This window comes from Castor canadensis, chromosome 9 (genome assembly GCF_047511655.1).
Source record: "Castor canadensis chromosome 9, mCasCan1.hap1v2, whole genome shotgun sequence".
Taxonomy (NCBI): Eukaryota; Metazoa; Chordata; class Mammalia; order Rodentia; family Castoridae; genus Castor; species Castor canadensis.
Window position 1 is genome coordinate 96837931 of NC_133394.1, and position 26001 is coordinate 96863931.

Sequence of the window (26001 nt, forward strand, 5' to 3'; positions counted from 1 at the left end):
GATAAATTAAAATACAATAGTACATTCTATTACTCTGGCAAACAAAGGCAGTGACATATGTACAGGTTCTTTGGGAAGGCTCCAAACAAACATCAGGCTAGGCTGATGGACCTTCCAGGTCCAATTTCTATTTACAAGATAAATTTTCTTGGAACAAAATCTTTTTAATTTCAACCTCATGTCATTTCCATTAGCCAAATAAATATTAAATGTCTGAAATATTCCAGTGTAGAAAGATGAATATGGAAATAGTATGTACACATGAATGTAAATGAAAAAATGAAACCTGTTGAAACTATTCCAGGAATGGGGTCATGGGGGGAATAAGGGAGAATGATGAAGGGGGTGAATTCTACTGTGTTATATTATAAGAACTTTGTATATGTCACAATATACGCACAGTACAGCAATAACAAAAAAAATTGAATAGACCATATATTTTAATATGTACCAAAATGTGAAAAAAATTCAACTCTAATTAATATATTGACTTATTTTCCCCCTCAGATCACTAATCCTCTACAGCAGAAAGTTTGCCAGTGGCACATTTGAACAGGTCAGCCAGCTCGTGAAGGAAGTTGTCTCCTTGACTGAAGACTGCTGTGCTGAAGGCGCCAACCCCAACTGCTATGATGCCAGGGTAAGTGCATGTGGCTGGCCATTTCTACAGTGGCCCAGAAAGGGGAGCCAAAACACGCTTTCATGCCAGATCCTAGAAAAACTTTAGACACCAATTCCACTTACTCCTAGTTTAGGGAACTATGAAGCCTATTATCATTAGATATCAGGTTTATTCTAACATAATGAGTCCATTTTACTCATGATTTCTACACCATCCGAATAAGAAAACTGGGTTAAAGTAACTTAATGACTTACTAAATACACATTACTAGTGAGAAGTAGGTATAGGATTTAAATACAGATCTGACTCTAAAACCTATGTTTTTGTAATTACTGTAAATTTGAACCTCATAAATATCAATTCATGAACCTCTTTAAATAATTTAAACACATGCTTTTTAGGTTAAAATCCTTTATCATCATATCAGAACTGGTACTAACTGCCACAGAATAATGTACTATTGATCTCAAATTATTTGAGGGGCTTCAGAAATTGCTCTATATACATAACCAGGTTCTGAGTTTTCTCCCCCACAGATATACTACAAAAAATACATCTATATATGACATACATATAATTTATATATGACATGCATATTAGTTATATATAACATACATAATATACATGTACACATGTATATGCATGTATAATATAGAGTAATAAAATCTAAAATAGCAGAGTTAAAAATACAGAAAGTAACTAAAAAAGGTAGCCTGGGTAGTTTCAGCAGTTTACTAACACAGTCATCAGACCTGCTGCAAATGACATTTGCACACAATCTTTCTACTCAAGTTCTTTAGCCCATAGACACAGTGCTCCAAAGATCTAATTAGAATATGTGCTACACAATGAATATTTTTATGCATTTATTGCCTTATCTGGCCCTTATTTACTTTCCAAGAATTTTATAAACACTTGCTTTAAACCCAAATTCATAAATACCTGTCATTTCAACTTGACCTTATGTATCACCTCCAGGAAAACAAGCATCAAATTATCAACCATAGTCAAAATAACAAAGCATATTTTAATTTAATTTCTATTTTGCTTCATGTATTTGCTAATTTATACTTTGAACAGAGCTGTGATCTCTCTACAATTGTGGCGCTTAACAGAGATAACATTGACTTTTTTGCATGACATCTTCCTCTTTCTTGTACTTATTCTAAGCACTTATTTTCTTAAATGTTGACACTTTTCTATTTTTATTTGAAAGAGGATAATTTTAAGAAAGAAAAAAAAGTTGCCAGGAAAATAAATGAAAAGAAAACATAGATTGTTTGAAAAGAGAGATAAAATTTAAAAATACAGTCTTAATTTTTAAATTCTAAAAGCCCAATATACAAAAAGTTAGTTTACCTTATTCATTCATCACCTGTTTCCTTCACTGATAGAAAAGGTCTTAAGGTGCTTTACCTTAAAAAGATAGCTAACATTTAAAACAAGTGTAAGGGTATCAATTACTTTTTCCCACATAAATGCCTAAGTGATTTTTCCATATTGAAAATTTCTAATCTTTTTCTAAAATGTCTATTTATTTTCTATAGTTTTATCTCAAGTACCAAATTATTTCCAAAAATAACATTTTTTTGTTGCTACAATTGCTTTGGTGATGCTCCATCTGCCCAAATGTATTAGAGTAGCAGTGTCAAGGCGGTAAATTACTGTGCAACAGTGATTTTTAACTCATGCTGCACTTGAGAATAAATCTTGAAACTTTGGGAAAAAACATTGTCAGGCCATCTTTTACCTACTGAATCAAATTTCTTGGTTGTGCATCATTGGCATTACTTGTTTTTATAAACTCTGTGAAAAATTGTGATGCAAAAGCATGCTTCAGAAATGTTCCACAAGAAGCAAACCAATACAGAAAATTAAACCAATCACTTGCCAAGAGTCTGATCATTTTAAAAGGGGGATCAGGAGGGAGAAGGAGGTCCTCATTTCTCCTGGGTTAATTGCAGCAGAAAGCAAGTGGGAGATAGTGTCACTTTCTCAGATGACCCTCTCATCTTCGGTGATGCTAAAATCTCTCAGCCTCATGGAGATACGCTGGGCTAGAAGATAAAATTCTAATGACTGAAGTCAGACAAACAAGGTCCATGCATTAACAATAGCTTTGGTTTTTGTTCTACTTTGAGAAGAGTTACCTGTTATCATAAATCAGAGCCTATACTTGCCTATAGCTATAATTATGCAATTTTTCATGTTCACAAATCATATCATGGAGCTTTCATATAGACACCTGATTACTAACAGGAATGTTTAAATTATAGACTAAGATGTTGTACTGAATGGAGAGCTAAAAGCCTAGAAACTTACAGAGTTTCCCTTTTTTCCTTCTCTTATTCCAGACCACAGCGCTGTCTATCAAGTCCTGTGAAAGTGACTCTCCTTTCCCAGTGCACCCAGGAACTCCTGAGTGCTGTACCAAAGAGGGCCTGGAGCGGAAACTCTGCATGGCTGCCCTAAATCACCAGCCACAAGAATTTCCCACCTATGTGGAGCCAACAAACAATGAGATCTGTGAGACTTTCAGGAAAGATCCAAAGGAATTTGCTGACCAGTAAGCTGTTTTCATTATTAATAGAACTTTATGGAATGAAAACATCTGATATAAATCTAATCTAATCCCATACTCTATACAAACACTTCTTCCATAGCAACCCAAACAACTACCAGTTATGGGAACTTGACTCTCACCAAGACAGTCCATCTCTCTGTTAGTGCTGATTATTGTAAATGCCTTTCTCAGATAGAGATTAAGCCAACTCTCCCGGACTCCCACCCACTAACCTTAGCTCTAGCATCTGCAGCAGAATCAGTTGGATCTCCTATTGACCTGACATATGTCCAGATATTTTATAGCCCCTATTGTGATTCCCTTCATGCTAGGGATCCTGGCTTGCTCCATATGATGGAAGCAGTTTTATTGCTGCCAGCATTTTTAAAAACCTGCTTTCCAGTAAAGCACAGAATCAAGTGACTTTTTATCCTCACACCTATAAATCTTCAGAAACAGCTATAACATGACACATAACATGCAACATTAACCTTCCTGTTGTTTAACATGCATAAAGAACCTGATTATATTATATTCTGATTATGTTGGTTTTGGAAAGTCATAAAAATAGACAAAAATTATGAAAAAGTCAATTCATGAAATAAAAATATATAAGTTTACAAAAATTGGCTGGCTTGCCCATTCTTATAAATTTTCAGAGAAGATTTTTTGTCCACAAATCCACAGATCACAGATCCATAGGGACTTGTGATCCTAAAAATTAATGATTCACTCAGCAAATAAGTAAACTTGTAGGTAGCAATTGGCTAGAAAAGTAATCTGAGATCGATAATGAAGAGTAAATCCACTAATTGCATTCACTATAATTAATTCAATATGCAGCTACCATGGGTGATATACTTCTCTAGACAATAGGTAAATGAAAGGACAAATGATCCCCACCTTCAAGAAGATCACATGAGAATTAAAGAACCTATGTTTTAACATAAATATATATTCCTTAAGAGTACCAGTAATATTGTACTTTTTGGGGATTAAAACTATAAATTAGTATAACAATATCCTTTCTCAGTCAAAATACTTAGGAAAAGTAGGTTTTGCTTTCCTACAATTTTTGATCAATCCTGTTTTTCTCCCACAGATTTTTGTATGAATATTCAAGTAATTACGGACAAGCTCCTTTGCCACTGTTAATAAGTTACACCAAGAGTTATCTCTCTATGGTAGGGTCCTGTTGTACCTCTGCAAGCCCAACCGTATGCTTTTTGAAGGAGGTAGGTCCTATTTTACTTATTATACAATTAAATGCTATTTTTCTTCTTTTAATGGCTCCTTTAAAATAATAGTAGAAGTTGAGATTTTGAAAAAATTTCTAGATTTCCTCCTTTGCATTTTATTAATTGAAAAATAAAAAATATCCTGGAAAGTAGATATTAATATGTTCCTTTGGTTTTCTGTTTATCAAAAAGTCATGAAATTAATAAATCCATTTTTATTATTTTGCACACATGTTTCCAATGGCTTTGGGTCATCTAATGAGATTCTCTTACTTGTTTTCTAGAGACTCCAGATTAAACATTTATCACTTCTTACTACTATGTCAAATAGAGTTTGTTCACAATATGCTGCTTATGGAAAGGAGAAATCAAGGCTCAGGTAAAGATTAAGTACCATCATCATGCTTAGAAGTTGGTTCTTCACTATCTATCCCTATTTGGCATTCTCTAAAAAAGATGCTTATAGAAGAAAACATAGAACATAGTCTATTACAGAACTACCCAAATGCTCAATGACATTTTCTCTTTTTTTATTGTTTATTCACTTATTCATATGTGCATACATTGTTTGGGCCATCTCCCCTAAAGGGAGGATTTAGGACATTTTCTCTAGTCCTTCCTTTGGTTTTTCCTGTACATTGAGATAGTGTGTTTGCCAAGTAGAATACAGGAGTTTATAACATAAAACCACTATATATATTAATTAATCATTACTTTACACTTACATTAGTGCCTAGGAATTTGTACCAAAAGAGTAACATTTTGTGTGATTAAGCTACACAATAGTCCTGTCATATTTCTAATAAGAAAAAGATTTATAAATGTTCCTAGAAGAGAAAATGTCCCAATTATAGTATATACATACAAAAGATATTAGTTTTTCAAAATTATTTTGTAAAAGAATATTTAATGAAAAATATAGAACATGCTTGGAACACTGAATATTGTTAAAATTCCCATACTACTCAAGGCAATCTATGAACTCAATGCAATGTCTCACAAAACCCCAACAACTTTTTTTGAAATAGAAAAGAAAAATCTGTATTAATCAGCTTTCCATTGCTGTAACAAATGCCTAAGATAATTGTCTTATAAGAGAAAGGGTTTATTTTGGGTTATAGTCCATGATAAGTTGTCCCCATTGCTTTGGACCTGAGGTAGACATCATGGCAATAGCATGTGGCAGTGCTCACCTCATAGCTGGAGGGAAAAAAGAAAAAGAGAGGGAGGTTGTTGTTCCACTCTCACCTTTGAAGACACACATCAATGATATAAAGACCATCCAATTTGGCCCCATCTGTTAAGGATTGAACTACATCCCAATACAATGACCCAGGATCAAATATTTGGCACGTGGGCGTTTGGGAGAAATTCCAGATCCAAACTATAGCACCATCCTAAAATTAGTAGGGAATTTCAAGGGAATATCAAGGGACTCCAAAAAGTCAAAACACTCTTTAACACTAACACAGTTGGAGGCTTAAAACTTCCCTATTTCAAAGCATAATGCAAACAATAATAAAGATGGTAGGATACTGGCGTGAAGACAGATATAATAGACCAAAGGGACAGAATAGAGGACCAGAAGTAAACTCTTAAATATATTACAAAATGATTGTCAACAAGAGTGCCAAGACAACACAACAGAGAAAAGAAAGTTTCTTTGACAAATAGTGCAGAGGAAACTGAATCTCCACATGCAAAAGAATGAAGTTGAACCCTTCCCTTATAACATATACAAAAGTTACTTCAAACATGGATTAAAGACCTAAATGTATGACCTAAAACTATAAATCTTCTCAAAGAAAACACAGGGGGAAAGATTCAGGGTATTAGATTTGGTGATAATCCCTTGTACATGACACCAAAGTATGGGCAAGAAAAGCAAAAAAAAAAAAAATTTTTACAATTTCTGTTCAAAGGACATAATCAACAAAGTGAATTGGCAACCTAAATAATGAGAAAAAATACTTGGAAATCATCTGTTAAGGAGATAATATACAAAAGACATAAAAATTTTCTATAACTCAATCCCAAAAACAACTGAATTAAAAAGGGCAAAGAACTTGAGCAAACAATTCTCCAAAGAAAATATGCAAATGGCTGACAAGCATATGAAAGATGCTCAATGTCATTATTCATAAGAGAACTGAAAAGCAAAACCACAATGAGGTATATCACCTTATACCCACTAGGATAGTCATTATCACTAAGAACAGAAAATACCAAATGTTGGCAAGCAAGAAGGAAATTTGGAATGTTTGTGCACTGCTTGTGGAAGTCCAAAACAGTGCAGTTATTAAGGAAAACAGTATGGAACTTCCTTAAAAAAATTAAAATGGAATTACCATGTGATCCAGCAATTCTGTTTCAAGGTACATATTCAAAAGAATTTGAAGCAGAGTATCCAATTGATAGTTGAAGTTCCATGTAATCCCAGTACCTGGGAGACTGAGGTAGGAAGATCATGAATTCAAGGTCAGCCTGGGGTATATAGCAAGATCCTGTCATCAAAAACAAAACAAAACAAAGACAATTCTATGAAATGCTACAACATGGATAGACTTCACGTACATGATGTTAAATGAAATAAGCCAGTCACTAAAGGACAGATATGTATAAAGTATGTAAGTTATTAAAATCATAAAAGAAAACTCAAAAGGTGGTTTCCAGGGGTTGGAGGCAGGGATGAAGAGTCAATGTTTAATGGGTATGGAGTTTCAGATTCACAAGATGAAAATGTTGAAAAAATCCATCATACAACAATGTGAATATACTAAGCAGTATTGAACTGTATACATTAAAAATAATTAGGATGGTATCCCTGGCCATAAAGGAAATGCAAATCAAAATTACACTAAGATTCTACCTCACCCCTGTTAGAATAGCTATCATCAAAACCAACAACAACAATAAATGTTGGCTAGGATGCAGGGAGAAAGGAAACTTCATGCACTGCTGGTGGGAATGTAAGCTAGTACAACCACTTTGGAAAACAACATGGAGTCTTCTTAAAAAAACTAAACATAGATCAGCAATCCCACTCCTAGGGATATACCCAAAGGAATGTGACTCAGGTTTTTCCAAAGGCACCTGCACACCCATGTTTATTGCAGCAATATTCACAATAGCCAAGTTATGGAAACAGTCAAGATGCCCCACTACCGACAAATGGATTAAGAAAATGTGGTATTTATACACAATGGAATTTTACTGAGCCACAAAGAAGAATGAAATTTTGTCATCACAAGTAAATGGATGGAACTGGAGAACATCACCTTAAGTGAAGTTAGACAGGCTCAGAAGGCCAAAAATCATATGCAGATTATAGACCTAAAACAATTGCTGTAATATTAGTGGACATGGGTCATATGCTAAGGGGAGAATGTGTACAGGAGGAATAGGGAAAGGGAAGGAAACCTAAAACTTGAAAGTGTTTGATGTGCCCACTGTAGAGGAGTTAATAAAGTAATCTTAAACTGACAGAGGCCACTATGGAAAGGTGACCAGGAAGTAGTGAAGAGGTCTGGTAGAGATGAACCAATTTGGGTTGTAATACACATGTGCATGGAATCTCTCTGTACAGCTATCTTTATCTCAAGCTAGCAAAAATGCTATGTCTTTCTTATCTCTTATGTTTTCTCTTCAGCAAACTTGAAGAAGAGGGCAGAACAGGTTCTGCCTAGAAGTGAGGGGGATGGTGGTGAGGGGGAGAGGGCAGGGAGGAGAGATGGCCCAAACAATGTATAAACATTTGAATAAATGAATAGACAATAAAAATGGTTAGGATGGTAAATTTAATGCATTTTCACAGCTCTCAAGAAGCATATTTAATGATAGCTTGATATATTAAGGATAATGTAAAAAAGAATATTTAATGATCTTCCTGATATACTAAGTGAGAAAAAAGCAATGAGAATAGCATCACAAGTCCCATTACACATGTAAACCTTAGAAAGACTTAAGCATTATACCCAAATTGTAAACATTTATTAACTCTTTGGTGTAGAGTTTTTATTTAGAATTTTATAAGTGAATTAATAAAACATTTTTAAAGACTGGGAGAAGCCATGAAAACATAAAATTGGCCTCACAAAGAGAATGACATGAGTGCTTTCTTTTTTTTATCTTTCTTTTGGTGGTACCTGGGCTTGAATTCAGGGTCTCATACTTGCTAAGTGGGAACTCTACCACTTGAGCCACTACACCAGCCCTAATGAGTTCTTTCTTTATTGCTGGTTTAGATCCAACATTTTAAAGGTAGGCTTCAACTGTGTAGATCTGGCCAGAAAAGAAATTGCATTTGAGTCCTAAAATTTGGAAAATCATCATTGAGTATGGTCTAATTTTGTGTATGTGGCTTTGATTTAAGGATCTATCACCTGGCAGATGTACCTCTGCATCTGTTGAGGCTAAAGAGTTCAAATTATATTATTTCTCAAGGTAGTGTGTTCATATGAAACCAAGAAAACTGAGAATGGTAAGCTAACAAATTCATTTTTAACTGTTTAGCCATCTCATAAAATTAGCCCAAAAAGTGCCTACTGCTAACCTGGAAGATGTTTTGCCACTAGCTGAAGATGTTACTAACATCATCTCCAGATGCTGTGAGTCTACCGCTGAGGATTGCATGGCCAAAGAGGTAAGACAGTCCCCATTGTCATCACGTGCCAAGCACTCGGGACTATGTGTTAATTGATAGGCATACTTCTAAGCTGCTTTGCATACGTATTAAATTAATGAATCCTCACATGTGCCTTGTGAAATATAAAAATACTCTCAATTTCAATTACAGATAAGGAAATAGATTAACAGGACCAATAATTTGACACCATGCAATTAGTAAGTGACAGAGTCAATACACAAGGACAAGATTACCTGATTATTACTCTACTTGCACTGTACAGTATAGTGTCTATTATCCATAGTTACTTAATTATATAGTTAATTTAACTGTAATTAAATTTAAATACATAATGCATATATTTACCTTTCCTTTTGTAGCTGCCTGAACACACAATAAAAATCTGTGATAATTTATCCACAAAGAATTCTAAGTTTGAAGATTGTTGTCAAGAGAAAACACCTATGGACATTTTTATGTGTACTTACTTCATGCCAGCTGCCCAACCACCTGAACTGCCAGATGTTGAGTTGCCCACAAATAAAGACCTGTGCAATCAAAGACAAACCAAAGTTGTGGATCAGTAAGTAGAGGGGGTATGAAATGTGTTTTCTGTTTCACTCAAACCAAAGAATCCTGCTACAGGCCAGATCAAGAGAAGGCATGTTATCACTTAGTTCAAACATAGGAAAAATTCTTCATGTGCTTTTTATGAACTTTAAGTATTTGTTAATTGATTTTATTTATTTATTTTTTATTATTCATTTATTCACATGTGCATACATTGTTTGGGTCATTTCTTCCCCCTGTCTCCCTCCCCCAACCTCTCCCCTCCTCCCCCCATCACTTCCAGGCAGAACCTGTTCTGCTTTTATCTCTAATTTTGTTGAAGAAAAGACATAAGCATAATAAGGAAGACAAAGCGTTTTTGTTAATTGATTTTAAATGACTCAAAATTTTAAAACTCAATAATCTGCTTTAAATGAAGAACAACTGAGTTTAGTAGAACTATTTTGAGTGTGAAGAAAAGAGCTTGGTGTCCTTTAGTCAGCCTCTTTTGATTCTTGTGTATAGCCAAAAAGAAGTGACTTGAGCTCTCTGAAATTTTCACTCCTTGATTTGAGAATGTCAACATTGCTTTACTTAATGAAGAGGTGACCAATAAGAAATGCACCTAGATAGGTAGATGACAATTAATGTGAAAGCTTTTTAAATGATAAAATGCTTTAGACATATAATATACATTATAGCAATAAAAGTTTAACAAAATATTAACTAATTTTACCATATTGTTTTCAATACTAAGTTGCAAATTAAAAGCCTAAAGCTTATCAAACCTTTGTAGAGTAAGCAATTGATATAAATAAAGCACAAAAAATACAAAATAATTTTCCTTGAAAGTAGTGATATTCACTATCATTAAAAGAAGAAAAGATATTAAATGAAAAGAAATAGTGAAACTTTGTTTCATCTAACTTCAAAAGAACTAAATACACCAAGGGTTGCAAACTATGAATGTCTGTACACTCATGGCATAAAAATATTTCACAAATTGCCTGTAAGTACCTTAGAATACCAGTCAGCAGAATTTAGACAGGACTAAAACTCCAATTTTTTCTTATAAATACTAATTGTTTTTATAAGTGCATAGACAGCAGTAAGATGAGACATAATGGAAGAATTTATACAAATTGTTTTTATAGAAAAACTACCTAAAGTGCTGACTTGATGTTACCTATAGGATCAATTGTATTATCCTTATACAAAGGACAGTTCCACATGAATTTGAAGTAGATATGTTATACATGTGTATATATATATATATATGTATGTATATGTATGAACATATACATATATATGAATGTATTATATATGTATATTATATGAACATACTTCAAGGCAAGTATTAATAACTTGTGCTTCAATAAAAATATCATCTGATCCAAAATCTGCTAATATGGAGTCAGTTTGGGCTAAATCTCTTTTTTAATTAAGATGCACAGACTAAGTGTTTTATAATAGATATTTCCCATTTCAAAACAAAAACACAACCACACACATCTACACATGCCTTAAAGAGTACTATTTCCTTTTCTCTCTATGCCAGATATACATTTGAACTAAGTAGAAAGACTCACATTCCAGAAGTGTTTCTCAGCAAAATACTTGAGCCAACCCTAAAAAGCCTTAGTGAATGCTGCGACTCTCAAGACTCCGCTGCCTGTTTTAATGCTAAGGTACAATTTGCTAGATTTTTTTTTATCAACCTAAGAGTTAGAAATAACAGTTCATGGATCAAACCTGGCCCACTGCCTACTTTTGTATGGCCTGCAAGCTCAGAATGGCCTAAATTGCTAGGGAATAATCATCAAAAGAAAATTACTGTTTCATGACACATGAAAATTAAATGAAATTCAAATTTCAGTATACATGAATTTTCATTAGAATACAGTTATCCTGGTTGTTTATACACTGTTTATGACTGCTTTTCTACACAGTACAGTAGTTGTAACTGTGTATAAAGCTTTCAAAGCCTAAAATATTTTCTATCTGGCCTTATGCAGAAAATGCTTGTTGATGTCTGGTGTAGATAGAATGTAGAATTCTGATTTAACAGCCTCATGCAACAGTGTTTCAAAACCAAGAATTTTGTAATGCAATTCTTTTACAGGGTCCTCTACTGAAGAAGGAACTAACCTCTTTCATTGAAAAGGGACAAGAAATATGTGCAGATTATTCAGAAAATACATTTACTGAGTACAAGAAAAAGTAAGAGACTTGTTCTGGCTATAATCTCCAAATGTATCAATACACATTGTTTAGTATTGTGATTTAAAAGTGTAATTGAAAACTTAGGATACACTAAGTGAAAAAACAAAACAAAAAAAAGAGGTGCAATTAAAAGTTATAAAAAAATAGAATCCAACATCTGTATGAGAAGCAACTGAAGTTCTCTTCTGGGGGAAAAATGTCATATGTATTGGTTCAGTGACCAATTAGAATATGGCCACAAAAATATAAGCTATAAAATCTATGTCTGGGGACTTGAATCAAAATGGTAACATTCACATCAACAGTCTTGTCCTAGAGTTATAGGTAGGTATTGTTATAGATACTGAGATATTATGAAAATGCTCCGAAATATCTAGCTTTACCCATATTGCCTGACAGAAAGACCAAGCTTTTAATCTGACATAGCATCAGCCATCACCAGCATGTGTTCCCTTTAAATTGCAAACACAAATACTAATTATGGATAATGTTGTGTAATAGTCATTTTTATTAACTAAGGGGAGGAGAAAGCCTTTCTTTATAAATAGGCATTAACACTATCGACCATAATAGTGAAAGATATGGTACTGTGTTCTTAGAAAAGTCTTCATTGAGAATATCATGCCATTCTCAACTTAAACTTATTTAGTAAGTTTCTCAGATTCATTTCAAGCCATTTTAAACAACCTAGGCCTCAAGTAAGCACAAATGGAGCTTCATAAAAATCTTCTCAAAGAGTCCCAAAAGCAGAACATCTCCTTTAATGACCTTTAATGGAGTCTACTTGAACAAAAAAACTCTTAAGGAAAATGAAAATCTTAATTTTGAAATGGTTATTTCTCAGTTATCAGAAAATTATTTAATTGTATAATCTAAAAGAATATTACAGAAGCAGTATAGAAAAATGTTTAGTAGATAATTCAAGATTAGGTTCTTGGCCAATTGCATGGAAGCAACTGAGTAATTATTTATATAGTCGGGATTCCATGTGACCATGTAGGAGAATTGACATCTAGGGTTATGAAGTTAAAGATTGGGGCTACTGGATTTAGGTATTTGCAATCCCCTCTTCTGGTATCTGCCAATCCTCTCATCTTTTGAGTTCTTCTGGTCTCCTTTTCCTCTACTCCTGGCTCACACCTACTCATTTTAATTATGGTTCCATAAATAAATTAGTCTCCCCTTATCTTCTTGTCCCTTCCCAGGATCCACCTTACCAAGCCAACAAATTTGAGTCTCTTCTACTTTCCATTGCCCACTACTGGGCCGGAAAGCATTTTTTGGAGAAAGTTATAAAACTGCGCAGAGTGGCCCATTATTAGGGTGGAGAGGCACCAAAATCATAGGTTAACTAATAAAACAAACAAAACAAAAAAGGTCAACGTACCTGACTCCCATTGACTCCCATTTCTTTGCTTTCTGCTATAGCAAGTTGAGAAGAAGGCATACTGAGGGGGGAAATATGAGAGAAAGGGAAAAGCACAAACATAGTATGAGGTCTTGTAAAGGAAACATTTTTTTTATGGAGCTTGATATCTAAAACTTCAGAGAAGGTGAAAGGCCAGAAAAATAAAAAAGGAAGTAATTCATGATGAAATAATGAGCAAACAAAAGACAGGGATGAAAGACTGGGATTCAAATTCACCAGCAATTTGTACATTTACTGTCATGATCTTGAATGAGGCATAGACTTATTTTACTGTTTAATCTTAAATTGAGTCACCAAAACTTATTTCACCCATATAGAATTTTCTTAAGACAGGCAAGTTATTTCTATTTTCATTGTTTATTTTATTATATAAGATCTGAAATTGCTGTTAATTTGATTTAGAAATGTTTCTAAAATACATCTAGTAAAACCTTATATACCAATGGTCTTTCAGACTAACAGAGCGACTAAGGGCAAAATCACCTGATGCTACTCCCGAGGAGCTGGCAGCACTGGTTGACAAGCACTCAGACTTTGCCTCCAAGTGCTGTTCCATCAATGCACCTCCACTGTACTGTGATTCACAGGTAGGAAAACCTAACCTTCTAGTTACCACAGCAGAATATTTGAAAAACCAATGCACTCAGATTTACTCAGTTCTTTCTTATTACTAAAACATCTTATATGACAAGCTCTTCCTCTTACTACTGTAAGCTTGTTATCTTAGCAATGACAGTATGAAAAGTGTTTCTACACATGAAAAAATGCTCACCATCTCTAGCAATAAAGGAAATGCAAATTAAAACCACACTAAGATTCCACCTCACCCCTGTTAGAATAGCCATCATTAGCAACACCACCAACAACAGGTGTTGGCGAGGATGCGGGGAAAAAGGAACCCTCTTACACTGCTGGTGGAAATGTAAACTAGTACAACCACTCTGGAAAAAAATTTGGAGGCTACTTAAAAAGCTAGACATTGATCTACCATTTGATCCAGCAATACCACTCTTGGGGATATACCCAAAAGACTGTGACACAGTTTACTCCAGAGGCACCTGCACACCCATGTTTATCGTAGCACTATTCACAATATCCAAGTTATGGAAACAGCCAAGATGCCCCACCACCAACGAATGGATTAAGAAAATGTGGTATCTACACCCAATGGAATTTTATGCAGCCATGAAGAAGAACAAAATGTTATCATTCGCTGGTAAATGGATGGAATTGGAGAACATCATTCTGAGTGAGGTTAGCCTGGCCCAAAAGACCAAAAATCGTTTGTTCTCCCTCATATGTGGACATTAGATCAAGGGCAAACACAACAATAGGATTGGACTTTGAACACATGATAAAAGCGAGAGCACACAAGGGAGGGGTGAGGATAGGTAAGACACCTAAAAAATTAGTTAGCATTTATTGCCCTTAATGCAAAGAAACTAAAAGCAGATACCTTAAAAGCAACTGAGGCCAATAGGAAAAGGGGACCAGGAACTAGAGAAAAGGTGAGATCAAAAAGAATTAACCTAGAAGGTAACACACACGCACAGGAAATTAATGTGAGTCAACTCCCTGTATAGCTATCCTTATCTCAACCAGCAAAAACACTTGTTCCTTCCTATTATTGCTTATACTCTCTCTACAACAAAATTAGAGATAAAGGCAAAACGGTTTCTGTCGGGTATTGAGGGGGTTGGGGGAGAGGGAGGGGGTGGGGGCAAGGGGGAGAAATGACCCAAGCCTTGTATGCACCTATGAATAATAAAAGAAAAAAAAAAAGAAAAGAAAAGTGTTTCTACGTTAGTGTCATCACACTAACAAATGGGGCCGTCACAAATATTTGAAATGTTATATATGTTAAGAAACAAAGAGGTTTGTAAATACAGCAGCAAAGTATAATGTAGTATTTTTCAATCTGTAGATTATAACCTCATAACAGCTTATAAAAATGAAAGAATAGAGTGTCCATCTCACATGGTAAGGGTAAATACAGTTTCATCTTTGAAAGGTTTTTTTCACACATATGCATGTGTGTTTATGTAGACACATATATATGCATACAAATAGGCAGGTCAATTAATAAACCAAAGTACTTTTAGAAAAATGGAATCTATCTTAACCTATTTAAAATTTAAATATATTTAATTTTGTCTTAATAAGAACCAAGAAAAAGAAATGCAGCTAAGGAATTTCTAAAGCTCACATGAATATTTCCTTGCCATAGAGTTATTTTCTAAAGTTAAAAGATTTTCAATACTACAATGTTAGTCATTTATACCTATGCATTTTTATTTTAGAAATTTTTGGCTCTCAATCAGGAAAGATAAAAAAAAATTAGAACTTCTGTAAATCTCCCAATTTCCCTTTCCACTCCTTTCAGTTGCTCTTAGGTTCATCTTCTCTTAAATGCCCCCCCACTCCCATCATCCCCTCCTTTCCCTCTCATTTCTCTTGCTTTGTCCCTTCCTTTAAATATATTTGCGTAGCTGTCATACCATTTTTTTCACCTTGCACAAAATATGACCTTTTCTCTAATAATAGGTGAAGTAGGGTTTCCCTGTTCAGTGTATTTGAGGCCAATTGGTTTTTTTTTTTCCTATAAATCATAGTGTGAAGCTATTACTTTTGCATTGTATCTTTATGTAGACTAAGGTGAGTGAGAAGGGAGCCCAGTTTAGGCTATGTGCCACTGTTCCTACACCTGAGCTATGCTCTGACTGGTATTTCCTTCACTGAGTCAGTATCTGTCCTACTCCAGGAGGGATATTTGATTGATCTTTTGTAGAAATAACCCATTCACTCACATTTTCCATTGTGCCTATCACTCTCCAACATCATTTAAATTTTTTAGAGGAGTCTAAAAATAAGGGCAACAATATATTTCACTTTCTTACTAATTTGAGCTATTAGTAATAACTCCAAGAACTTTGCTGGCTTACCCACTCCATTTCAGGAATATAGAAGGATGGTTGAGAACTCTATGACATGCGAAAATATTTTCTTTCCCTGTCACCATTTTCTGAAGCTTATAATATTAAGTTATATCCCTTTATCACTCTATACATGGCTTCTTAGGGTTTTTTTTTTCAAGTTACTTATTTTTTCCTATAATGGGAAAGAGCATTTATGGTCTTTTAACCTATTATTTTTGTGTGTGTTTATTAAAAAAATAATTTAACTATAATGTAAAAGTCCATGGTGCTTAGCCTAATAACTTAATGTGAATTAGAAAATTTCTTTAAGAATTCTTATGACTTTAGCTGTGTGCAATGGCTCATGTCTATAATCCCAGTTACTGGGGAGGTAGAGATCAGGAAGATCACAGTTTGAGGTCAACAGGGGAGGGGAAAAAAAAGATTGTAAGACTCATCCCAACAATAAAAGATTGACATCATGGTGTCACCTGCATACAGCTATTAGGGAAGCATAAATAGGATTGTGAGCCAGGCTAGCCTGGGCATAACTGAGAAACTCTATTCAAAATCTAACAAAAGCAAAAAAGGGAAAGGGGCATGGCTCAGGTGGTAGAGCACCTGCCTAGCAAGGCCCTGAGTTGAAACTACAATACTGCAAAAAAAAGAAGAAGAAGAAGAATTCATATGAATGTTTATTCATTGAGCACAACAAAGCCTGGTTTCCATTACAGCATATTTGACCTCACTCCTGTTAGACTGACTACTATTAAGAACACAAACAGCAACAAATGTTTTTAGCGAGGATGTAGGGAAAAAAGACCCCTCATACACTGCTGGTGGGATTGTAAGATAGTACAACCACTATGGAAAACAATATGGAGGCACCTCAAAAAACTAAAAATAGAACTTCCAGATGATCCAGCAATACCACTCCGAGGGCTATACCCAAAGGAATATAAATAAGGTTACAATAAAGGCACCTGCACACCCATGTTTGTTACAGCATTATTCACAATAGCTAAGCTATGGAAATAGCCAAGATACCCTGCTACTGATGAGTGGATTAAGAAAATGTAGTATTTACATACAGTGAAATTTTATTTAGCCACAAAGAAGAATGAAATTTTGTCATTTGCAGGTAGATGAATGGAACTGGAGAACATCATCTTAAGTGAAGTTAGCCAGGTTCAGAAAGCCAAAGGCTGCATGTTTTCTCTCATATGTATAATATAGACCCAATACACATACAAGCTATTATGAAAAATAAGTCATGCTAGGAGAGGGTCACATATGAGGGTAAAAGAAGGAAGTTAAGAAGGTGAATATGGTTGATGTACTTCCTATATAAGAATGAATATAGAATTTTTAAACCTGTTGAAATCACCTTAAAGAATAAGGTACAAAGGAGATAATTATAGGGATGAACCAATTCAGGTTAATACATGCATGCATGGAAAAGTCACAAAGAAACTAATGCTTAAACAAACAAAAATGCCTTTTGTTCAAAAACTAGAACAGGAGGATAAAACAGATCCTGTCTGGAGGTTGGTACCAGAGAGGGGGAAAGGATATAAGGAAAGGGTGTAGTAGGGTGATTATGGTAGAAATACTCTGTAATAATAATGAAAATGTAAAAATGAGACGTATTGAAACTATTCCAGGAATGGGGTGCGGGTGATAAAGGAGAATAATGAAGGAGTGAATTCAACTATGATATATTGTAAGCACTTTTGTAAATGTCACAGTATATCCCCAGTACAACAATAATATGATAATTAAAAAAGAAAGAAAATATGCAGGAACTTTTTTTTTAATCATGTAAGTGTTGGAAGAAACCCATAAAGATCATCTGGTGTAATTTCTCCATTGGTTAATTCCTTCCAGAGGCCATTCAGCCTCCACTTAAGTACCTATGGTCAATTTATTTTCTCCTGGAGGTAGAAATGGCCTACTTCACTGTCAGAAAGCTTATTTATGAGAACATTCTTCTATAAATAATTTCTACTAAATTCACCCTAGCTTGGTCTAAAACAGAAAAATGTCTTTTCTGTTCTCAAGTGTAGCTCTTTTTACTTGAAGTGGTTCTTTTTTCAACTTCACTGCATAAAAAAGTATTTTTTTAAGTTTTGAGTTATGAGTGTCAATTCTCTCTCTACATATATATATTTTGGGGGTAGGGTCAGTACTGGGGGTTGAACTCAGGGCCTGTGCTTGCCAGGCAGGTACACTACCACATGGGCCCTTCTGATCCCTTTTGAATTGGTTATTTTTGAGACGGTATCTTGCTTTATGTCTGGACCAGCTTGGACTGTACTATTCCTATATTTGCTTCCCCGTATAGCTGGGATGACAGGAGAACACCACCATGCCCAGCTATTGGTAGAGATGTGTTTAATGAACTTTTTACTTAGGCTGGCCTCAAGCCATGATCCTACCTAGTTCTACCTTCAGAGTAGCTAAGATTACGGTTGTAAGCCACCACACCTGGGCTCAGGTCTTTAATGAGTTTAACAAGAAGAGCTACATGGGTTTTTTCTTTTTTAGAGATTATGACTTCTTTTGTAATTCCTATGTTTATACTCTACTCCAAACCTTCTTGCTCAAGTCATTTATAACAATTTATTTATAAAGTCAGAATTCCAAAATGAAATGAGCATAGTAACAAAAGCCTACTTTTTAAATTTCACTACCGAAAGTATGCCTTTTTCTTTCATTAAAATTCAAATTACATAAGACTTGAACATAAACACTAAAAAAGTTGGATTGCTGTTAATTAGGGACATGAACATGTCTGGCATAAAGTGATTAAATAAATTAACAGTTTATCTCATACCAACTTACTTTTGATACCTAAATTTAGGTTAAATTTAAGTATCCTAGAAAAACAAAATCACCTTATCTAAAAGTTTTTTGCAATCAGCAGAATTGCTAAGAGAGTCATTTAAAAAGTGGCCCAATAAACCCTAAATAATCCCCTAGATTCTATAAGAAATATCAGTGTTTGAACCCTTCCCCTGTCCCTTTATTGTGTTTATCTAGATGCACACTTTTCATTTGACACAAGACAAACTGAATTTTACAAATAACACACATGCTTCCTTAACCCCTTGTTTTTCATATCTTTCAGCTACTTTTCAGTACATTTTCATTGTAGCACATCACCATTCTAAAGTATCTAGTTTCAACTGCAATGATGAGATGGCAGGTTCCTAACTGTCTAGTTTCTTGTTTTGTTGCCAGTAAACTCACAGTAGTGCTGTTGTTAAATATCCAATATTGTTCAATCATTGCTGCAGAAAATGGAGATGAGTGGAGTTGTTGAGATATTTGTGCACATTTTATTATTTAGTAAACTCAGAGGTTAGACTCGCTGGTGTTTCTGCCGGCCTTTCTGGTTGTCCTTCCGTACAGATCTCATAGCTCACCTCTATTTTCAAGAGCAACACTTGTTAAAAGAGCCTTCACCTTTAATTCTCAATGCTTAGCATGGCTGCCTGTCCTACTTTACAATATTTGGATAATTTGTTAGATACTCTTGTCCTATATTGACATGAAAAATTGTTTCATTAAAGTAATGTCTATCCACTCCTCTCAGTCCATGTCACTTGTATCAACAAATCAATCTCAATTATCTGTTCTACTTATATATGCTATGACCACTGGAAGAGTGGCAGAAAAGCATTCTGAACCATTCCACTATGTACAAATCTACACCTACTGTCATCCTAATCTCGACATTACCAGGAAATGGGCCAACCAGTGGGATTTTCTTTTGGTATTACCATAGTACTTTCAGAATTGGTTCATTTGTTTATACCATAGAGGCCCATTTGCCTCAAGAAGAAACATTTAAAATCAGACCTGAAGTGCCAGTTGTCATGGAAATCATATTATCCCAGCACACAGCAAGCTAAGGTAGGAGGATTGCAAGTTAGAGTCCACCCTCGGTCCGTAGTGAGTTTGAGGCCAACCTGAGCAAAACGGTGAGACCCTGTCTCAAAAAATAAAAACAACAACCAAAAAAAATAGACTTAAAATACCTTTTCTTAGGCTGGTGGAGTAGCTCAGGTAAAAGAGCACCTGCTTAGCAAGCATGAGGCCCTGAGATAAACTCCCAGTACTGCCAAACAAACAAACAAACCTCTCTCCAACATCTTTCGGATAGGGCATCCTTATCCATTCTTCTTAGTATTCATCACCGTGCTTCCTCTAAGATGTCTCAGGAGAGAATATGTCAACACCAAATATGGCTGCCCGGTGTTTTTAGAAAGCTGCTGCTTTATGCTGGAAACAGAGATAGAGATAAATGTGACTAGCCAAGTAGAAGCTGGCTGACCAACTGAGTGACATTTTCTCTCTACCTCCTCCCTCTCCACGTCAAACTTCAGGAAAAATAGGCACATCCACTTTAGTTGATTATATCTCTCAATAGATACAGATTTTATGATATGTTAAGCAGAATATTAATAACCTTAGATTTGTGTATTTATAGATTAACCTTAAAACAACTCTGCATGGAAAATACGATTTTAATTTCACTCTTGTGCATGTGTTGAATATTTTTTTACAAAGATTATGTGATGCTAGGAAAAAATTTTTCCTATATTGACCTATTTCTTTGTGTCATGGTTTTCAGCCCTAATTTATCCAATAATGAAAAAAGCCAACTCATAATACCACAGACTGCTAATTATTGAATGAAAACCTAAAATTATTTTTGTCAAAAGAGCAAAACTTGTACCAGGTTCGTAGTATCTATCACTCTAAATTCCATCTATCTTCCTCCCTTGGAATCATTCTCCATTAATTATACTCTCTTCTTTTGCATAACATTTCCTTTCTTACGGGCTCTGTCCAATTTGTTTTAAATTGCTCTTCTTCTTATCTCAAAAAATAAAATAATACTTTAGACACCTCCCTAGCTATTTCTCTTTCCTCTTCCCAAAATTCTTGAAAGAACAGTGTATCCTGATTCCTCACACCTCCTTATAAATTACTCAACCCTTTGCAGTCTAGCTTCTGATGGCCCCATACTACCATCAGCAAAGTCACAGCACACCAACCATCTCCTTCTTAACAAATCTGACAAATAAGTTTTGCTCCTTATTGGACTTCTCAACAAAACACATGAAACCCACATCTATGCCTTCCTTCTTGAAATGATTTCTATGATATCTGTGTTCCCATTTTCTGACTTTTGTCCTATGGTTGTTCTTTTCCCATTTTATTTCATATTTTCCTCCACCTCTACTCATTCCTTAAACTTCTGTTTCTAGAGTTTTTTCCTTGATCTTCTTCAACTCCATGTCACTATATTTTCCTGAAGGTTCTCATCTATGCACATGCCTTTAGTGTTCAAATATCTACCTCCAGCCAATATCTGTCCCCTCATCACCAGGCTTTTTATCCAACTGTCTTGGGGATCTCTTATATTATTTCTTGTCCCACAAGAAGTTTAAAGTCAGCATGACCAAAATCTCCCACCACAACTTCCTCTTCTGTTTCCTAAATTTCTGAATATCACCATCATCACACATTGTTCTAAAATAAAATTTTGGTAACACTTAATGTATCCTTTTCTTTTTCTATATACATCCCATCAAATTTCAAATCCTGTCAATTCTAACTCCTCAATATTTCTTAGTCCCCTAGCTATTTTCTTCAACATTCTCAGTTCCTAAATTTACATAATCCTTCACCTGGATTACACCTGCCCAATTGGTCTCCCACCTCTAGTCGTGGTGTGTCTCACACTCAATCCTATCTTGATATTGAGGTCAAAACAATCTCTGTAAAAACACAAAATGGTTAATATATTCCTGCAAGAGCTTTCAATTGCTTCCAAATTGAAATCTGGCTTGTTTGTCTTGGGGGAGTTGGTTTTTGTCTTTTTACAATCAAGAGATTTTTGGATCCTTGATTTCCTCTCCAGCCTGACCTCCTATCACCATTTCTTGTGCTGTCTGAGGTTCTCCTAACCACTTGCAGTTTTCCAAGCATATTAACTGCTCGCTGCAAAGCCTTTGCATATGATGACTCAACCTGATTTGGGATTCAATTTAGACATCATCTCCTCTGGGAATCCTTCCCTGACACTCAAGCTCCTCTGTTGTCCCATAACACACTGTGTGCACTCAGTAATTAGCACTTATTCAATTCTATTGTGTTTTTCTTTGTTTATTTTTTTCAGCAGACTGTAAACTCTTTAAGGGAGGGGACAATGCAAAGTTAAATAAATGTGAATTATGGCCAATAAAAATTGCATGTAAAATTGCACTTTGGCAAGACTCTTACCATCTGAGAAAGGTTTCAAAATGTTGTATACCTTCTGCATGATCTAGCAACCTACAAAGAAGTGGTTCATAAATTACAGAACATGCTGTTTTTATTCTTAGATTGATGCTACAATGAAAGACATCTTGCAGTCCTGATGCAAATGTCATATCTTAGGTAAGTATGTTTTAGAAAATACAGGACCATGTATGATGTATTTTTAAAATCATAGAATGTGAAGGAAACTTCATTTGAATTATTTATCATATTTATTATCTATATTTCCTAAATCTCAGTTTCTTTCTTATAAATTAAATTTTCAACATTTATCTCAGTATTGTTGTAATGATTAAGATCATATATGTATAAAATGAATTAAAAAGGTAAAGAAAAATATTAGCAGTAAAACCAGAAAATCTTTTGCCACTGTTGTTTCTACCATGAATATTATGGATCTAAACTAAGAATGTTTTCCTACCAATACTTATTTTCCAAAGCACAAAATATGTAATGTTACAAAGGTAAAGTAAGTTCTCTAATTCCTGGGGAACAAAAATCAAAATACAAGTTACTCACCATGTTAATATTCTAGAGTTAAAATAGTATCTGTTCTGTTGCTATAAAAATTTTTCCCCTCTAATTCATTATTCCATTTAAATAAATTCAGTTTCCCTTTATCACAATCCATAGGTAGTAATCTCCATAGCGCTCAAGACCAAATATACAAGAGTTACCTTACCACTTACCCTTTCAAGATATTTTAACTTTTAAATAAGAATCAGGGTTGTTTGGAAAGTTGTATGATAACTTCAACCTTGAATTTGATTTTCACTGAACTGTCACTCTTCAGAAACTCAGATTGCATTTTCTCAGTGTTTTAGGAATATAGTTTCAGGTGCTGGAAGAACAAATTGAAATAGGAGAAAGTGTCCTTTCTTTAAAAAAGCAAGGTAAACAATACTAATTTGATGTACCTGAGGAGATTTCTTTTTTAATGTAACAACTTTCAGGAATATTTTTAATCTTAACTAAATTAAGAGGTAAACCCAATTTTTCAATAACACCTTCATGAAGATTTTAAACTACTAATTTTTCTGGCTCATAGTCATTGCCTTCATCTTCTATAGAAAATTTTTCATTTCTTCTGTGTTAGTCAACATTTTTCTCTAGTTTCTATTTAATCCTTCAGTTTCTGTATGACCCAATTGTTTTCCCAAACACATTTGATCATCTAAATGGAAGCTCAAAAATCTTTACATATTCCTTCAATAGATTTCAACAAAATGCATTGAGTCTTTTGAGCTTAATTTTATCTACTGCCTATGAATCATAATCATAATTTATGATTAAGAGCTACCCACACTCAGTCATGTCAAGATGGTTATGTGGCTTTGACAAAGAGAATTATACCTTGTTCACAAAATTATAGAATTGGGGTACTTGATATCTAGAAATAATGATGCTACAAAGGTAAGGCATGGTGGCTCACACTTAGAAGCCCAGCTACTTGGGAGATGGAAATTGGGAGGATTGTGGTTCAAGGCCAGCATGAGCAAAAAATTAGTAAGATCCCACTTCAATCAATAAACTGGGCATGGTAGTGCATATCTTTCTCTCACGCAGGAAGTGTGATTGGAGGATGGCAGTCCACTGAGGCAAAAGACAAAGACCCTGTTTGAACAAAAGGACTGGAGGCATGGCTCAAGTGGTAGACACTTGTCTAGCAAGTGTGAGTCCCAGCACCACAAAAAAAAAAAAAAAAAAGAAGGAAGGAAAGATGATGCTGCAACCTAAACCTTTTAATTAGGTTTCTACTACACAACCACCTGTTGTGACTCCTGGGTCCCAGAAGAACTTTGTAGCTCTGCTAAACAACCCTGGATTTATTCAATGGTCAACAGCATTGCCCCAAAACAACTTAGTCCCAGTCATAACTGCTCTGAACTTGGTTCTTCATTTAATGATTCAAGACTAAGTATTGAGTACTTTCCCCCTAAATTGACCAGTCTTTTCATCATATTTTCAATTACTCTGGAAGATACCCATTTCCTTCTATGATTTTTCTCTCCCTATAAATAATAAGCTCTCTCATAGCACGCTGTTTAGGGCAAAACAATTCCTAAAGTTGTTAAGCCAACTTTGGCTGGCTATGATTTGTTTTTCAATGAAAGCCTGTCTCTCTGTAGTTAGACACAAGCTGAATATTTTTGTCTGATCTTTAGGTATACCATCAATTTATGTCTTGTATAGTCAACAATTTCATGCTATTTCACTCTTAAGTGTTATTAAAAATTTGAGTTATTATGTTGACAATCAGTCCCCTTGATCAGTTACTTTCTTCCAGCCTTCAAACCCCCAAATTGACATCCCATAGGAGAGGGAATTACTATCTCAATTTACAAACCCAGTCATTTTTTCCTGTCCATTTTTGCAGAAATTTGTGTCTTAGTGTTTTCTATATTGCCAAGAGATAAAGGAGTGCCCTCAAGCTGTAGGGTCAAGCTGAATGAAAAATACTTTAGAAATCAGAATCACACACAGCACAGACAGCTCACAGTGTGAGAGAAACCTGAGAACAGAGGCTAAGTGAGATGAGAACATAGTCACATCTCCCATCTCATCCTCACTCCAAGGCATGAACTCATAAAGATAATAAAGGATGAATTTCTTGCACTGTGCAAACAGAATTCAATAAAAAAGAGGAAATACACTTGCCATAATTTTTTATGAGACAAGCTTGTCTATGGCAATAACATGACTTATATGCACCTCACAAGTAGTATTACGGTGGAGGCGCATTAACTGTTTTTCTAACCTATCCTTTGTTCCCATTGTTCTCTTAGACCTAGAGCTGGAACCACCCTGGGGAATGACCTCCGATGACCAAACCTAAGCAAAACCACTGAGCTTCTGGGAAGACCATTAAGATTTGCCCCACTTCTTCTTCTTATAATGCCTTCATACAATGATAAGCATGATGATTTAGTGTAAAAATAAATTGAGATATAATGCAAATTATAAATGCATTTGAGAATAATGTTGGTCTTCAGAAATATTCCTGTGTATTTCACAATGTTACAGTTGGCAGGCTCAACTCTATAAGCTATGCTTTTTTTTTTTTTTTTTGATCTCTGATGTTTCTTTCTAAAAGACTCACAACATTAACCACCCACTTTACAATTCTCAGTGCACTAAACTCCATTCCCTGATTGCTTCTTGGGCTTAGCATGTGTTATTAAGGAAATGTTAGTCTGCTTTGTACTACAAAGAACCTGGGGTATCTCACTGCTTAAAAACAAAGCAAAACACCTTCTTCCAGCTGAAGTTGTGTGACATTAATTAGGTAGCATCTGTCTTGGAAAAAGAAAGTCTTTGTGGACTGAAAAAGGTGGTGGGGGGGTTGTTTGTCATTTTTGCTAAACATTCGAGAGCAATTTACTGAGACAAAGTTATAAAATATCACAACTTTTCACCCTAACTCAATTTACTATATATAAAACATATATGGTTTTGAGTGGGAATGAAGGTACCATAACCCTATATTCTGCTTTGGAAGAAAGAT

General features: G+C 34.8%; 1 protein-coding gene across 1 annotated transcript in view; it reads left to right on the top strand.

The window, feature by feature from the left end:
• The window catches only part of Gc (GC vitamin D binding protein), a 42189-nt gene extending 16728 nt beyond the window's left edge, over positions 1 to 25461 (top strand). Inside the window, exons 3-13 of the mRNA XM_020153032.2 lie at positions 508 to 640; positions 2977 to 3188; positions 4288 to 4420; positions 4708 to 4802; positions 8936 to 9065; positions 9428 to 9630; positions 11155 to 11284; positions 11719 to 11816; positions 13703 to 13835; positions 22562 to 22616; positions 25283 to 25461. Coding sequence (XP_020008621.2) covers positions 508 to 640; positions 2977 to 3188; positions 4288 to 4420; positions 4708 to 4802; positions 8936 to 9065; positions 9428 to 9630; positions 11155 to 11284; positions 11719 to 11816; positions 13703 to 13835; positions 22562 to 22597 — 1303 coding nt within the window. The 3' untranslated portion in view covers positions 22598 to 22616; positions 25283 to 25461. The remainder of the gene's footprint in view (positions 1 to 507; positions 641 to 2976; positions 3189 to 4287; positions 4421 to 4707; positions 4803 to 8935; positions 9066 to 9427; positions 9631 to 11154; positions 11285 to 11718; positions 11817 to 13702; positions 13836 to 22561; positions 22617 to 25282) is intronic.
• Positions 25462 to 26001: the final 540 nt, after the last annotated feature.